General features: G+C 37.7%; 1 protein-coding gene across 2 annotated transcripts in view; it reads left to right on the top strand.

Moving 5' to 3' along the window:
• PRKD1 (protein kinase D1) overlaps positions 1-15,912 on the top strand; it is a 303,270-nt gene that overhangs the window by 146,896 nt on the left and 140,462 nt on the right. For both annotated transcript variants that reach the window (XM_036354098.1, XM_036354107.1), the window contains exon 2: positions 13,991-14,129. In XM_036354098.1, coding sequence (XP_036209991.1) covers positions 13,991-14,129 — 139 coding nt within the window. The remainder of the gene's footprint in view (positions 1-13,990; positions 14,130-15,912) is intronic.

Below are 15,912 nucleotides of genomic sequence, written 5' to 3' on the forward strand. Positions count from 1 at the left end.
AATTGCGGCTCGCGAGCCACATGCAGCTCTTTGGCCCCTTGAGTGTGGCTCTTCCACAAAATACCATGTGCGGGCGCGCATGTACAATGCGATTGAAACTTCGTGGCCCATGTGCAAAAGTTGGTATTTTGTGGAAGAGCCACACTCAAGGTGCCAAAAACCCCGCGAGCCGCAGTTTGCTGACCACTGCTCTAAGGGTGATTGATTATACTAGGTGTACCGATTAATAATGCGGATTTTTTTCAATAGATGAAGTTTACACATATGTTGATATAAATGCGATTTGATATGTATGCTATTTGTTGTATTGACAACAAGCTTCAAAACTTCATATGTCAAATTTTCTGAAGGTGTTAACATAGATATTTTTACATTTAAAAATGTCAAATTTCATGACAAAAATAGAGCATTTGCGGGAAGTTTTAATTCATTACTTTATTTTGAAGAAAAAGTTATCGTATACTTTGGGAAGCTTATGGTGAACATGCGCCATCTCAAGATACTTGTGAACGCTGGTTTAAATGCTTTAAAAGTGATGATTTTGATGTGAAAGACAAAGAATGTCCAGATCAACTGAAAAAATTTGAAGACCAACAATTACAAGCATTATTGGATGAAGATACATGTCAAACTCAAAAACAACTTGTGGAAGGATTAAACGTTGCTCAGCAAACAATTTCCGATCATTTATAAGCAATGGGAAAGATCTTAAAGGAAGGAAAAGGGGTGCCACATCAACTGAACGAAAGACAAATGGAAAACCGAAAAGTCATCAGTAAAATGTTGCTTCAACGGCACGGAAAAAAGTCTTTTTTGCATCGAATTGTGACTGGCAATAAAAAGTGGATTTCTTTTGAGAATCCCAAATGCACAAAATCATGGGTTGATCCAGGTCAACCATCAACATCAACTGCAAGGCCAAATCGCTTCGGAAAGAAGACAATGCTCTGCGTTTGGTAGGATCGGGGAGGTGTGGTATATTATAAGCTTCTAAAACCAGGTAAAACTGTTAATACTGATCGCTACTGACAACAAATAATGAATTTTAACCACGCTTTCATCGTGAAACCACCAGAATGTGCCAGAGGACACAGCAAAGTAATTTTGCTTCATGATGACGCACCATCACACACTTCAAAACCAGTTAAAGACACATTAAAAGTCTTGCCTGGGAAGTATTAACCCACCCGCTGTATTCACCAGACCTTGCTCCTTCAGATTACCGCTTGTCCTGATCGATGGCACACGCACTTTCTGAGCAGCACTTCAAAACGTATGAAGAAGTGGAAAACTGGGTTTCTGAATGGTTTGCCTCAAAACAAGAAAAATTCTATTGGGACAGTATCCACAAATTACCTGAAAGATGGGGAAATGTGTAGCTAGTGGTGAACATTACTTTGAATAAAGTATTGGATGAAGATGCCTGTCAAACTCCAAAACAACTTGCAGAAAGATTAAACGTTGATGTTTCTCTTGAAGTTATCGTGTTTTCTTTGATTACAAAATCCGCCATTATTAACTGGTACATCTAGTACATCGAGAAAATAAACTTTGTAAAGAATGAGCCCTGAATACTGCAGCATCTAAGAGATTGGAAAGAAGCAGCAGATTCAGTAAATATGATTGAAAAGTTACAGCCTGTCAAACAGGAGGAGAACCAAGTGTTTTGTGAAAGGAGTGTGTTCAGCTGGCACAAATGCTGCTGAGCTGTTGCCCATAAGGACTGGTAATCACCCACAGAACCTGGCAATGTGAGGGTCATTGGCAGTCTTGGTTTGAGAGGAGAGGTTGGGCAGATAGCTCCCTGGAGTCGTTACAAATGAGGGAGTGTGCAGTGAACACAGGCAGCTGCTGCTTGTAAGGAGAATTCCTATAAATGGGGCAAGAGACATGGGGTGGAATTGGGAGTACAATATATCTTGAATGTTTTGCTGGCAACCTGAATTTTGATTGTTGCGTTTGAAGTTTTGTGAAACACAATGTTCTGATTCTTAACATGTTTCAGTTTCAGCTAGCGAATTTGATTTTCTATGAGTATAGAGTGAGATATCAAATTTCTTTTCAGTTCTCATTTTCTTGGTTCTCTATGTTCAACAAACTGTAGTTTATTTTCAGTGCTGATATAATCAGTATGGGTCACGATAAACATAGTGAGGTTAAAATATCCTGTTTGGCCGAAACCGGTTTGGCTCAGTGGATAGAGCGTCGGCATGCGGACTGAAAGGTCCCAGGTTCGATTCCGGTCAAGGGCATGTACCTGGGTTGCGGGCATATCCCCGGTAGGAGATGTGCAGGAGGCAGCTGATCGATGTTTCTCTCTCATCGATGTTTCTAACTCTCTATGTCTCTCCCTTCCTCTCTGTAAAAAATCAATAAAATATATTTAAAAAAATATCCTGTTTGACTCAAACATTTCAGTTTTAATTTTTCTATGCACCTCTTCCCTCCCTGTGAAAAGCAGTGCAAATTAGTGCAATGAACGGATCTAGGTGAATTGACACTGTCACAGGCCGCCCTTTTATAAACTCCCAGTTGCTTCAAGGACACAATAGAGAGTTGTGACGACCTGCAGTTGCTAGGCTGCTCACAGGGCCCAGATTTCTCAGATATCACTGTGTAAACCAGATTCCTCTCAAGAGGATTTTGTTCTGCTCTTTTTTAAAAAAAGTAAATAGAAACTTCTCTCAAAATGTTTCACTTAAAGCATTTTCCATACTGGCTTCTTCTAATTTCACTGTCTTGTTATTATAAGCACATTGGATCATAGAAATACAAAAACTAAGAGTACATTTTACTTTCCAATTTTATTATAGAAATTTAATGGAAATCTTTTCAATCCTTTGAGGGTGGGATGTGCCACCCTGACTGCCCTTTGTCTTAATGGCCTCAGCCAATTTCTCTGTTGCTGTCCATTTTACTGTCAACCAGCCTTCAATGGGCCATCTCACTGTCACTGCCCTTTTAATGACTTGCCTGTTTAGTAAGAACTAAGATAGCCAGGGAATAGCTGCTGAAAAGCTCATTAGGTCATTTACCTTATCTTTCCTTCCTTTTTTCAAAGTTCAAAATCGGCAAGCCTGGGACCAGGGCTTCCTGGCAAAGAAAAGTGCTCAGGGTTCTTCGCTCCGAATCACTGTTTGCTGGACATTTGGCCACCTTTCCTGTGTTTCCTTATCTTACGAGAAGCAGAGCTGAAGGAAAGGTCAGGGGTGTGATTTAGGAGACAGCTGCTCCTATTGCTCTGGCTTGACCTAGCACTGAGACCTTGGACGGATTCCTTAGAAAGTCTGGGCAGCAACCCACTCATCTCTGACATGGGGAGAGAAAATAAATAATCTCGTAGTTTTTCTTCTCCAAAGTCGATACTTCTTAATTTTTGGTGAAACCCTTTTAGTTGCTGTCATATTCCTAATTTATTTAGTCCATGCGTCTATTTTCATTAATTCACTAAAAGCAATGAACAAGCATGTAGCCTTAGAAGAAATGTAAACAGTCTACTGTCTGTGATGATGACAGTTTTACTCAGACTGAGACAAAGAGTGTGCAGTACATTTTCCATTTCCAAGCTGCACAGCTACACACCTAATTACTGTTGTGTGAATAATGTCAGAGTGCCTACTAAAATGCCTCATAGCTTATCCGTGACTAGTAATCTGCCAAGGTAGAATGCAGGGTAATATGTTTTTATACCACAGTAGTGAGGCTCTCGTTGATTATTACCACCTAATTGCTTGATGTGAACATTTATTTCAAAACTTCAAAATTATATACAACAAAATAATGATTCAAAATACCTTCTGGAAGTCTATACACAGAAGTTGCTGCATTAGAGTTATGATGTAGACAATAATTTTTTTATTGCTTTTGTCTTTTTAAATATCACATATTATTCAAATTAAATATAAGAAGAAGGGTTTGTGGGGGTTTTTTGCAACAATTAAGCATCACACTGAATAAGATCTGCAGCCTCCAAGATAGGCCAATAATTTACTAGAGAATTCTTTAGCAATATCTTACATAAAACATCAATATATTTATATGTCCAAGGGAGAAGAATTTTTAGACTAGCTTTATTTCCCAAAGGAATTGCAAGTGTAGGTTACATGCATGTTTCTATGTCTTGTAGTATTTCATAACCAAAATCTATCACTTCCCATTTAATCCATACTTTAATTCCAAAAGAGTCCAAGCAGATCTCTCTTTGAAATATTTTTCTTCCTTCTTCAGATATATTTTTCTTTTAATTTTTCTTTGCTGTAATACAAATAGAGGGTGAGGCTAAAATTATGAATGAAAATGATTGTTTAAACAGTGGGATTTTGAACTTGTGGCAAAAGAGAGCAGCTAAAAATCAGAGATCTAAGCAGAAAAGAGAGTTCCTTAGTCCGATTCTAGATCTGCCTCTATGAAAGCAAGAGTGGAATAAATTAAAGTCCTGCCTGGAATGAGGAAAGGAAGTTTTTGTCAGTAAAGTGGAGAGAGGAGGATGAACTAAGGACTCTTGTGTTTCCAGATTTGGACCTTGAAGAATTCTGAAGCTGATAGACCTCCAGGTATTAGGCCTCCCTTTTCAAAGGAAGCGTTGGATTGGTGGAGCAGAGTCATGTGATTGCAGGTGCTGGTATGAGACTTGCAGAGTGAGCAAGGCGAGGAGTGTGATTGCTAACCAGGTTTATCTGCACTTGGACAGCATGTCTTTGGCCCAGAAGATGCAAAGTAAAATGGAGAATGCACATGTTCCTGGCTCTGCAGTGAACAATTTTGCTGTTTCTCATGGCTTCGGAAATGTATAATGGATCTTCTCTCAACACTGTAAAACTATCATTTAGTCTTCATCATTCCAGAAACTGGAAATTTTCAAAGGCTTTAAAAAGTACTTCATAAGAATAGGTATTACAGATTTATTTTCATGAGTCACATCTTTTGGACTGAGTAATCAATGATTCTACCAAGAATTTATAATAAAATTTGCTACTAGGAAGATAGCAAAGCCTTACCTTTGATAGTGGTTCTTAGTTATTGTGATAGAACAGCATTCATTCACTTTCTACCCAGCTTGGTGGGGGTTTGGAGTGGGGGAGGGACATGGGTGGGTGGGTGCTGGGTAGACAGGGAGGGAGGAAAAAAAAGAATAGTTTTTAACATTTATTTTTCAGGTTTCTGTTTCCTAAGATTACATTTAGAAACTAGCCACAGAGTTATGTGGTCATAGTATGAAATTATTTTCATGTGTCTCCTTTTGAGGATGTGAACTCATTGAGGAAAAGCCCTGCATCCAATTTAAACACATTTCAGAAATATACCTCCAAATAATAGATTGCTTAGTTTTCCCCCTTTTCATTTACACTTTGTAACTTGTATTTCTAAGTCAGTGGTTCTGAACCTTGGCTGCACATTAGAATCACCTGGGAATCTTTTTTTTTTCTTTTTTTTTGGGGGGGATCTTTTTAAAATCCTGATTTCTGGGCCTCATCCTCCAGAAATTCTGTGTCTTTGTTATGTGGTGGGGCCCCAGAAATCAGTATTTTAAAAAGATTCCCAGGTGATTCTACTGTGCAGCCAAAGTTGAGAACCACTGTTCTAATTAAAATTTTAGTATTGGTGGGCTGGCTAACAATGTGTCCTTGTCTCTTACTCCTGGAACAACACTTGGGGATTATTTTGGTCAAGCTGGGAAGTGCCAGCACTTGGTAATTTGGTTGCTCATTGAAGGTGGCCAGGCATCACTTGTAGAAGGAGAGGTCTTGGGGAATGAATCAGAATCACCTTCAATGAGAAGAGTGCTGTATCCAGCTGCCAGACGTGACCTGTCATTGAGCAGAATAACTTAATGTCAGGACTCTGATCCTGATTGCCTTTTAGCACATGCGAACTGGAAGTGTTCTTTTATTTCCTAATCAGGCCATGTCTCTCTCTCCCCCTCTCTCTTTTTACTTAACTGAGTCATGGACTAATTTGTTTCTGGTATTGCTTGCTCCTTGCCCTGTGATTGGCCTCAACTATGGAAAAGCACACATTGGCCAGGTCATATTTCAGCTACTCATTAAAACATGTATTTATTCTACTCTGGAGTACATTGTCTGACCAGCCACGAATTTATAGTGAAATGTAACAGTAAATTGTGCTCTGTGGTCAAAAAATGCCAAATGATACACACAGCAGCTTAGAGGTTTCCAGCCTAGGGTAGAATTAAAGAGCTTAGGACCAGTGCCGGGATTGTTGGCCATATTTTCACAGTGGCCAGTTTTGTTCGAGTCGAACTTAGAGCTTGAAATCACTTATTTCAGATGTTTGCACTCCCAGCCACAAAGCCCTGAGAAACACAGGACTGATCTTGTAATAAGCTCCAGCTGAGTTTACAAGCCTCTGAGCCTTTCTGAAAGCCTGTTTAGTTTAATGAGGGTTTTCAGATTTCAAAGCTCACACACCTTCACATAGAAACAGATGATTATGACCAAATTAGGGAATGTTGTTCCATGAATGTTTTCCCCCAATGTGTTCCCTTCTCAGTTGTCAGGCATTGTTCCGTTACACTTTTCACCTTCCAGACATCTTTTCTTAAGTATAATTTTGAAAGTCTTATTGTATATAGTTTCTATGCAAGCAGATTATGTTACCTAAAAGCAAAGATTTTATTCTCTTAATAGTAAAAGATAAATATGCATATATATTTTTATGCCCAATAAAAAATATACAACCTGAAAAAAATTTTGAACCCTCAGCTTCTGCTGCAATGACAGCTGTCCCGAGGGTCAAGGGTTCATTCACCCCTGTGCCTTGTTTCACAGGGCTCTCCAACTGCTTCTGACTGGCTTGTTACTGAAGAGAGAAAAACGATGTCTGAGACCCAATAAGAAGGAAGGTGGGAGAGAGGGTATTCTCACCTCAGGGCAGATAACCTTCATGAACATTATAACACTATCTTCATTTTAAAAATTTAATCATTTAAAATAATACCTATAATAGGTGTGGCCTATGTTGGTATTACTCTACCCATTCTTATTTTTAAAAACGTTTTCTGCATCCCCCTTGGGCATATAATAATTAGGCATTCAGACCTTACTTGAACACCGAATCATGTATTATATTATACTCATGATTATGCAAAGAGGCACAGCACAGAGTGTGATGTTTAAGTGTCAGCAATATAGGGCTTTCGGTAAATGGAATACAGAGATGTCCTTGAGGAAAGCAGGGGGCGCATGGATAAGGCCAGGCCGGACTGCCGCTGTGATGAGATGCCAGGATCTCTGTCCTCTTCCGTTTTCCCACCTGACCCTTGCACCACACAAGCACAGACAGGCATTAGTTAGGAGACACTGAAAAGTTTAGCTCTTCTTCAGGGAAACAGTTACCTTTTCATATCTCTTCATCTCCAGCTATTGTTTTCGTACTCCAGCCCAAGCACTAAATCCCATAAATTTCTTCTCTCTTGAGTCAGAATCAGCTACCTGGGGTTTTAGAAAGGATATGGTAATAGTGTCTGTACATTAATGTATTATAGTTTGAAGAACTTTTGTATTCTAATCAGGGACTATCCTCTTAACAGTGAAAGTTTAACCCAGTGTAGCTCAAACTGCAGTTTGAGAAGTATATGATAATTATTAAATCTTGTATCTTTATATTATTACTAGCCTGAAAAATGTACTCTTACCAATTACAGACACTTCATTTTTAACTTACTTTTCTTGCAAATGCAATTTACACCGAATTAAATGTACCTAAAGGTTGGTAGAAAAGATTAGTATTCTGTGTTTAAAATGCACAGGAGACTTTTTCTTTTACTCGCAAGTTGTATCTGGTATGGATATGCTTTCCTGGTCCCCCCCCCCCCCCCCCAAAAAAAAAAATAGAAAACAACACAAAATATATAAAATGTCTCTTTTATACACTGGCCAACAGGCAGCACGGGACTGTGATCCCCAAGAGAAGGGTAACAAGCAAGTTGACTGCTGCAATCATCTGAGCTTCCTGCCTGGAAGCAGCTCCAGGGTGTGGTGAAGGGAGACAGACCCCAGCAGAGCCTGCTTGGCTCTGGAGGAGGCAGGCAGGAGAGCTCAGGGAGACCTCGTCAGCAAAAGACCTACGACGTTAGGGAGGAAATACTGTAAAGGAGGGAACTATACAAAGAACAAACCCCAGACACCTGATTAGGGGTACACTTGAGTATTGGATTGAATACAGATCTCTGTGTTTAAGGTGGAAATCTATAAGGCGGAAGAAAGCAACTGTTGGGAAGCTGTGAAGTTAATACTTTCCAGAGCTCAAACGGGGCTGAGAGACAGTTGAATCTCTACCAGGAGAATAGGAAAGATTTCACTGAGCACTTAAGGCATTCCATAGAGATGCTCAGAGAGTCATGCATTAGTAGTAGGGCTGAACTGTCCTAGAGCAAGTGCTACTCTGGAGCTGCCCTAACAAAGCTTAAAAACAAGCCTTAAAAGATAATACTGATCTGCAAGGATCTTAATGTTTAGTCAAAACAAAAATCAACATTCTTTAAAGGAAAACAACAATGTTCACATTAATGCATCATATCTGGCAGCTAATTTAAAAAGTAGACATATGAAACAGCAGGAAGATGTGGCCCATACCAGGATTAAAAGAGTGAATGGAGCCCTGGCGAGGTGACTTGGTTGGTCGGAGCATCACTCCTTATGCCAAAAAGTTGTGGGTTCGATCCCTGGTTGGGGCACGCATAGGAGGCAATTGATTGATGTTTCTCTCACATCCATGTTTCTCTCTCCCTTCCTCTCTCTAAACATATCCTTGGGTGAGAACTAAAAAAGGAGTGAATGGAAACAGACCAGAAATTATAGAAGGAAACAGACCAGAAGATGGAAATGCATCACTTAGATGAAAATGCAAGGTGAAAGACTGTACACTGAAAACTATAAAACACTTCTGAAAGAAATAAAATTAAATGCAAATAAATGGAAAGGCATCCCATGCTCAAGTATTGGAAGAATTAATATTGTTTAAAATGGCCATACTACCCAAAGAGATCTACAGATTCAGTGCAACCTCTATCAAAAGCCCAATGGCATGTTTTTACAAAATAGAAAAAAAACAATTCTAAAATTCATATAGAACTGCAAAAGACCCCAAAGAGCTCAAATAATTCTGAGCAAGAAGAGTAAAACTGGAGGCATAATACTTTCGGGTTTCAAATGTATTCTGGTAATTAACACAGTTATGGCACTAACATAAAAACAGGTAGTTTAATAGCCAGACTGATCAAGCAGGAAAGAGAAAAGACACAAATTACAAATATAAGAAACTAATAAAGGGACATTACTACAGATCCTATAGACATCAAAAGGGTGATTAGGGAATAAAATGAAAAAAAACTTTATGCCCATAAATTTGACAACTTGGATGAAATAAATAGATTCCTTGAAAGATACAAATTTCAGAACTCCCTTAAGAGTAAATTGAGATCAACCAAAGGACTTGTATGCATGCATATAAGCCTAACCAATGGACATAGACACCAGGGGGGTGAGGGCATGAGTGTGGGAGTGATGGGGGGATAAGGACACATATGTAATACCTTAATAAAGAAAAAATAAATTAAAAAATCATAAAGATTATTAAAAAATAAAAAAAAGTAAATTGAAATCTAACACGCGTTATATCTATTAAGGAAACTGAATATGGATTTTTAAACCTTCCAAAAAAGAAAAATCCAGGTTCAAATGGCTTTGTTGGAGAATGTTAATAAACATTTAGGGAAGAACTTATACCAATTCTCTATAAAACGTTCAGAATTTTTGCAAAAAAAAGTACCTCAATCCATATTTTTACTTCATTCGAAAATTACCTTAAAATGGACCATAGACCCAAATCCAGAACTAAAAAAATAAAATTTATAGCCTAAACCATAGAAGAAGATTTACTTTAGTTTATGCAAATATTTATTAGATATTATACCAAAAAACATGATTCATAAAGAACTGTTTGTTAAATTGGGCTTCATAAAATGAAGAACTTAAGAAAACAATGATAAGAGAACAAAAAAGCAAGCCACAGAATGGAAGAAAATATCTGTGAAATACATACAACACATACAACTTTTATCTAGAATATATAAAGATCTACTAAAACTAAATAAAATGACTCATTTTTTTAAATAAAAAAATCTATCAGACGAGAGAGAGAGAGAGAAATAAGCACATGAAGCCCTAGCCGGGTAGTCCAGTTAGTTAGGGTGTCCACCCGATATGCCACGGTTGGGGTTCAATCCCCAGTCAGGGTACTTTTCTCTCCCTTCTCTCTCTCTCTCTCTCTCTCTCTCTCTCTCTCTCTCTCTCTCTCTCTCAAATCAATCAATAAAAAAATTAAAAAACAAACCGAAGCTAAGTGCATGGATAGTTACTCAACATTGGTAGTCATTGGGGAAAGGCAAATCAAAACTATGAGACAGCATCATACACTTATTAGAATGTCTAAAATAAAAATGTAGCATTACAAAGTGCTATCAAGAATGCAGAGCAGCTGGAAGCTTCACACATTCTGGTGGGAATGCAAAATGGTACTTTGAAAAAAGTTTGGCAGTTTCTTATGAAGGTAACTAGGTACTTTCATACAGCCAGAGAAATAAAAGCTTACAGTCATACAAAAAACTCCAAGTGAACATTTTTTAAAAATATATTTTATTGATTTTTTACAGAGAGGAAGGGAGAGGAATAGAGAGTTAGAAACATCGATGAGAGAGAAACATCGATCAGCTGCCTTCTGCACACCCCCTACTGGGGATGTGCCCGCAACCAAGGTACATGCCCTTGACCGGAATCAAACCTGCGACTTTTCAGTCTGCAGGCCTACGCTCTATCCACTGAGCCAAACCGGTCAGGGCTAAGTGAACATTTTTAGAAGCTTTATTTTTAATAGTCAAAAACGAATTGACAACTCAAATGCTCCTTAACTGAGAACAGGATATATACACTATGGTACATCCATACAACACAATGGACCACTCCTCAGCAATGAAAAGCTAGAGGACAAATAAGTCTCAAATGCATTATGTTAAGAAAAGGCCAGATTCAAAATATGAGTTGTATAATACCATTTGTGTGACATTCTTCAAAAGACCAAATCATAGGGACAGAAAATAGTTCAGGGACTGAGGCTCAGGGGAGAAGTTGACTGCATATGAGTACGGAGAAAATTTTGCATGATGGAACTATTCTATATTTTGGCTGTGTTGTATATACTATATATATGGCATGTGGTTTATGGTATACATTTTTCAAAACTAGAACTATACATCAAAAATGTGCATTTTATTGTATTTTAATTATACCTTAATCATTTACAATGGTACAAAAGATAAATTTGGCAAATGTATCTCAGACCTGTACACTGAAAATTATAAAACAATTTGAGAAAAATTTAAAATAAGTTAATATATAGGGTAACTAACATACACTGTTCATAACAAAGTAGAAGTCTCCACACTGTTAAAATATAGGTCTCCCCACATTGATCTATGTATGTTTCAATGCAATATCACTAGAAATCACAGCAAATATTTTTGGTAGAACTTGGCTAAGTGATTCCAAAATGTATGTGGAAATTCAGAAGGCCTATAATATCCAAAGCACTCTTGAATAGGAAAAAGATGGAGGGCTTTCCCTACCTGAATTCAAGGCTTAGTGTTAAGCTCCAACAATAACTATAATGAGGTGTTGGCATAGGGATAGACTTATAGAGTAAACGTAAACTTATCATGTGGCTCAGAAATTCTGTTCCTAGATATTTATATGAAATTAAAAAAATATGCTCACTGAAAAACTTACACAAAAATGTTCATAACGTTTTTATTTGCAATACTCACAAACTGGATAAAAATAAAATGTTCATCTGTGGGTTAGTGGATAAACAATTATCCTAGATCCATGTAATGAAATGCTAATAACGAATAAAAAGAGATGAAGCTCAAATGCAGTATGTATAAATGAGTCTCAGAAACATTATAGTGAGCAAAAAACCCAGCCAGAAAAGAGTACATAGTAATACTGTATGATTCCTTTTGTATGAAATGCTATAGCAGGTCAACCCATCTATGGTGACAGAAAGTAGATCTGTGCCTAGAATCAAAATTGTGGGTGGCATCGACTACAAGTGGGTTCAATAAAATTTGGGGGGGGGGTTGATGAAAATGTTCCATGTCTTGTGATTTTGTTTATATGGGTATTGATGTTTGTCAAAATTTAGATTTATAATTTTAGAACTATTTTATATTATGTAAATGATACTTCAATTAAGTTTATTTTTTTGTTGGGAAAAATTGTATTTTAGAGTTCCCTTTCCTTCTTTATATTCTAATAAAATTATTGGAGAAGTTGCCAAAAATGAGGGAACTACTTTTTTAATTACTAGAGCGGAACAAGTTACATCATTTCAGCTCTCTGTTTATTTTAAGGCAGCCAACTTTACTAAGTGATATGAAGAAGTAGTTTTAAGCCTAGTCACTAACAGACTCTTAAGAGCAAGAGTTATGTTCTGAATGCACTTAATTTTAATTCATACAAAATGTCTCACTGGAATGTAACCCTTAATTTTATTAATAAGAAAAAAGAAGAAATCACAATACATAGTATTTATCCTCAAAAGATATCATATTCTAGACATTTCTCCTCGACAGTAGCCCCTTAAAATCCACCTTTATTGACATAAGTGTTAGAGCCATCACCAGTTTTAGGAACAAGAAAGAAAAGTTTATCTCCTTATGATCTTTTCCTACTACATTACACATATTAATTTATAAAAACTAATCTTTAATACTTGTGTGAAAAAGGCAAATACAAGAAAAGAGATCTTTTTACATATCAGGTTAGCCTAGATTGATCCATGGTTTGTTTTAACGAAAATATCCAATGTTGGAGCAGATGGACCTTCAAGAAAAGGTCATAAGATTGTGGATTGACCGTTTAGTAATGAGTTCGAAATTTGCTTTAAGATCTTTAAGGATGACCATTTGTAACAGTATGAATGGACCTGGAGAGCATTATGCTAAGCAAAGTAAGTCAGTTGGAGAAAGATAAATATCACACGATCTCACTCATTTGTGGAATGTAATGAACAACACAAACTGATGAACAAAAACAGATCAAATCTACTTTTAAAACAGAATTAATCAATTTTAGCTATGGTTTGAATTTAGGGCTTTTTCCTGCCTTAGAAGGAGAAGAGGGAATAATATTGATGGTTAGTATTATAATAGTACTTGTCATTATTATAATTTTTCTAGGCTCGCCCATGATAAAGTATTCTTCGTTTAGCTTTCATTATATGTGTGCAACCAGGAGACAGTTCTTGAGTGATAAACTCTTAGATTTATCTCTGTAAGGGGAGTATAAATGAGGTATTCTATTTAAAACCTACTGACTTTTAGCTGCTGTACTTTTCTGTTTAACCTACATTGCATGGAAATAAAATGAATGTTACGGCAGCTTCAGAGGGACAGTTGGGTTGTCTCTTCTGGTGCTTTCCTGAGTCAGAGCATCTAGATAACACTACTGCCCACACAGAGAACAAGCGATGTATTGAGTCATCTCTTGGGAACATGCCAGAATGGACTGACCTTTCTTCTGAAAACAAATGCAATAGTATGTTTAACGGGATTGTAATAAACGGACTCATTTTTATGCTATTGGAATGCTACAGGCCATATAAAAATGTACACTTCTTTCCACCTATTATCTTTCTTCACCAACTTACAGCCAAAAATTTCTTTGAATCTCATATTCTCCTGTTTTTCTGGATAATTAGATCCTTTGGTCGTTATTGCTTCAATAATATGTTATTTCTTCCCTCGTGACTTGGAGTCATGTCAATATCATTTTTGTCATTTGTTTTTAATTTCTGTATATTTTGAACTTTTCTAATTAGTTTGCATTTGTGTCCTGACACTTATTTATTTCATTATTGTTTTAAGTTTAGGAGGACTTTGACAGGTAACCTGTTTTGGTGTTTGTATTTGCAGTTCCCCGAGTGTGGTTTCTATGGGATGTATGACAAGATCCTGCTGTTTCGCCATGACCCTGCCTCTGAAAACATCCTTCAGCTGGTGAAAACGGCCAGTGATATCCAGGAGGGCGATCTTGTTGAAGTGGTCTTGTCAGGTAGTATACTTTTTTTCTCTCTCCACAGATTAATAATTAGTATGTGAAGAATTCTTGCACATAGTTTTGAAGGCATCATAGAAAACATACATCAAACTCGGTTCCAGAAGGAGATTTTAGGGCTCTGTTGACATGTACTTTCAAAATTATTTTGATAAAAACAAGAAGTTGCCTTTGAATTGGCTGTTTCCACACCCAGGACTTGTCTCAACCGCTTCTCCCAACTTCACGCTCTCCCCGGCCCTCAAGGATACACTCCCATACCTTCATTCATTATCTTGAATCATGTGGACAGCAGAAAAAGCAAACAAAAAACTTTCCAATAGCTAAGCTAAGGCATGTCAGGCCCCAAGTGTTACTGAGTGTCTGGAAGCCAAGGAATCACAGCAGGGCTAGGAAACTGTTGCTTCAGTTGAGTCAAACATCCAGTAGTGCTGAGCCAAGACCATGCTGAAAACCAGAGCTCAGCATTTACAGTATCAGGCTATGCCCTGTGACACTAGCTAACCCACTCCCTGAGAAATGGCTGCATTTCCCTCTGCCCAAATGTATATTTCTTATTTAGGATTTAGAAGTTAGGACTGTGCCGATCAATACAGGAAAAAAAAAAAAAAAAGGATGATTTAATTTTTTTTTTAAAGTGCCAGAGAACAGCTGTAGCTGGATCCTTGCAGCATCCAGTGCACTGTTCTGAAGAGGTTCAGATTTTTATTGTTTATTTTTGTTAAGTTTGAGTCATTGAGAAATTCGGATTGCATTACTCCTTTTTCCCCCTCCAGCCTTCTTTGCTTGCTATCTCTTTGATGGAAGGAAATCCATTAGCTTTAATTATTCTGGACTCCATTTCCTGAAGTTCCTCAATTTGTTCTGAGCCCAGTACTTGGGTGCACTGATAAAATTCTGTTGGTCTTTGCTTTAAGTCTAATTCTCTTTGTCTTTATCAATCATTTATCCTTGTGCGAGGTCCTGGAATTGCCGTATTTTCATGGTGTAGGTAGGTAGATGCTATAAAAAAAATCATTTTGCTATATAAAAGTGGTAACTTTACTCTTGTTTATAGGGTTGCCAATTGATAAATAAACAAACAAAAAATAAAAGAAAAACTTTTCACATTTTTTTGTTAAATATTTTTGGAAAAATCACTTGCTTTGACTAGATTCTCTCTTTGGCTCTTTTCACATTGACTTACTGCACCCTGCCCTCACAAAATTAGTGTCTAGACATGCCATTTTGTAAGGTTCCTGTTTCTGAACACTAGGGGCCGCCTGAAATAAATTATTCAGGGGAACCAGGCACTGGATCTGTTCTCACCACAATTTACATTCAACTCATAGCCAGACTGCTTTGCGGGAAATGTAATGTGTTTTATGAGCCTTTTTCCTTGGGCAGATATTAAAATTTTGAAAATTACATTTCTAAATGTAGTTTATTTTTCTTTCCATTTTACTTTTGTTATCAAGTGCTTCAGAGTCTAGTCCCAGATGTATAGGATGCAAGCTGCGTGCGTGCGTGTGTGTGCTGGAGATACTGCCTGCCTGCAGCTCTTCCCCACACCGAGTTCCTGCCACAGCCCTCCCAGTGCCCCGCTGCACAGGGACCCTATTCTGCCTTCCCTCTCCTATCCTTTCAACCCAGGACTTCACTGTGCTCAAGCTCAGCTTCTTTTCCCATCCACCCTTGATGTTTCATGTCTCCCATCTCCCTGGCTGCGATTGCTGGGAGGGTACCTAGGGGCAGCCCTTTTTCTCACCTGCTTCCCCAGCTGCAGGAGGAGGAAGGCCTC

The sequence above is a fragment of the Myotis myotis genome, unplaced genomic scaffold (genome assembly GCF_014108235.1).
Source record: "Myotis myotis isolate mMyoMyo1 unplaced genomic scaffold, mMyoMyo1.p scaffold_m19_p_1, whole genome shotgun sequence".
NCBI lineage: Eukaryota > Metazoa > Chordata > Mammalia > Chiroptera > Vespertilionidae > Myotis > Myotis myotis.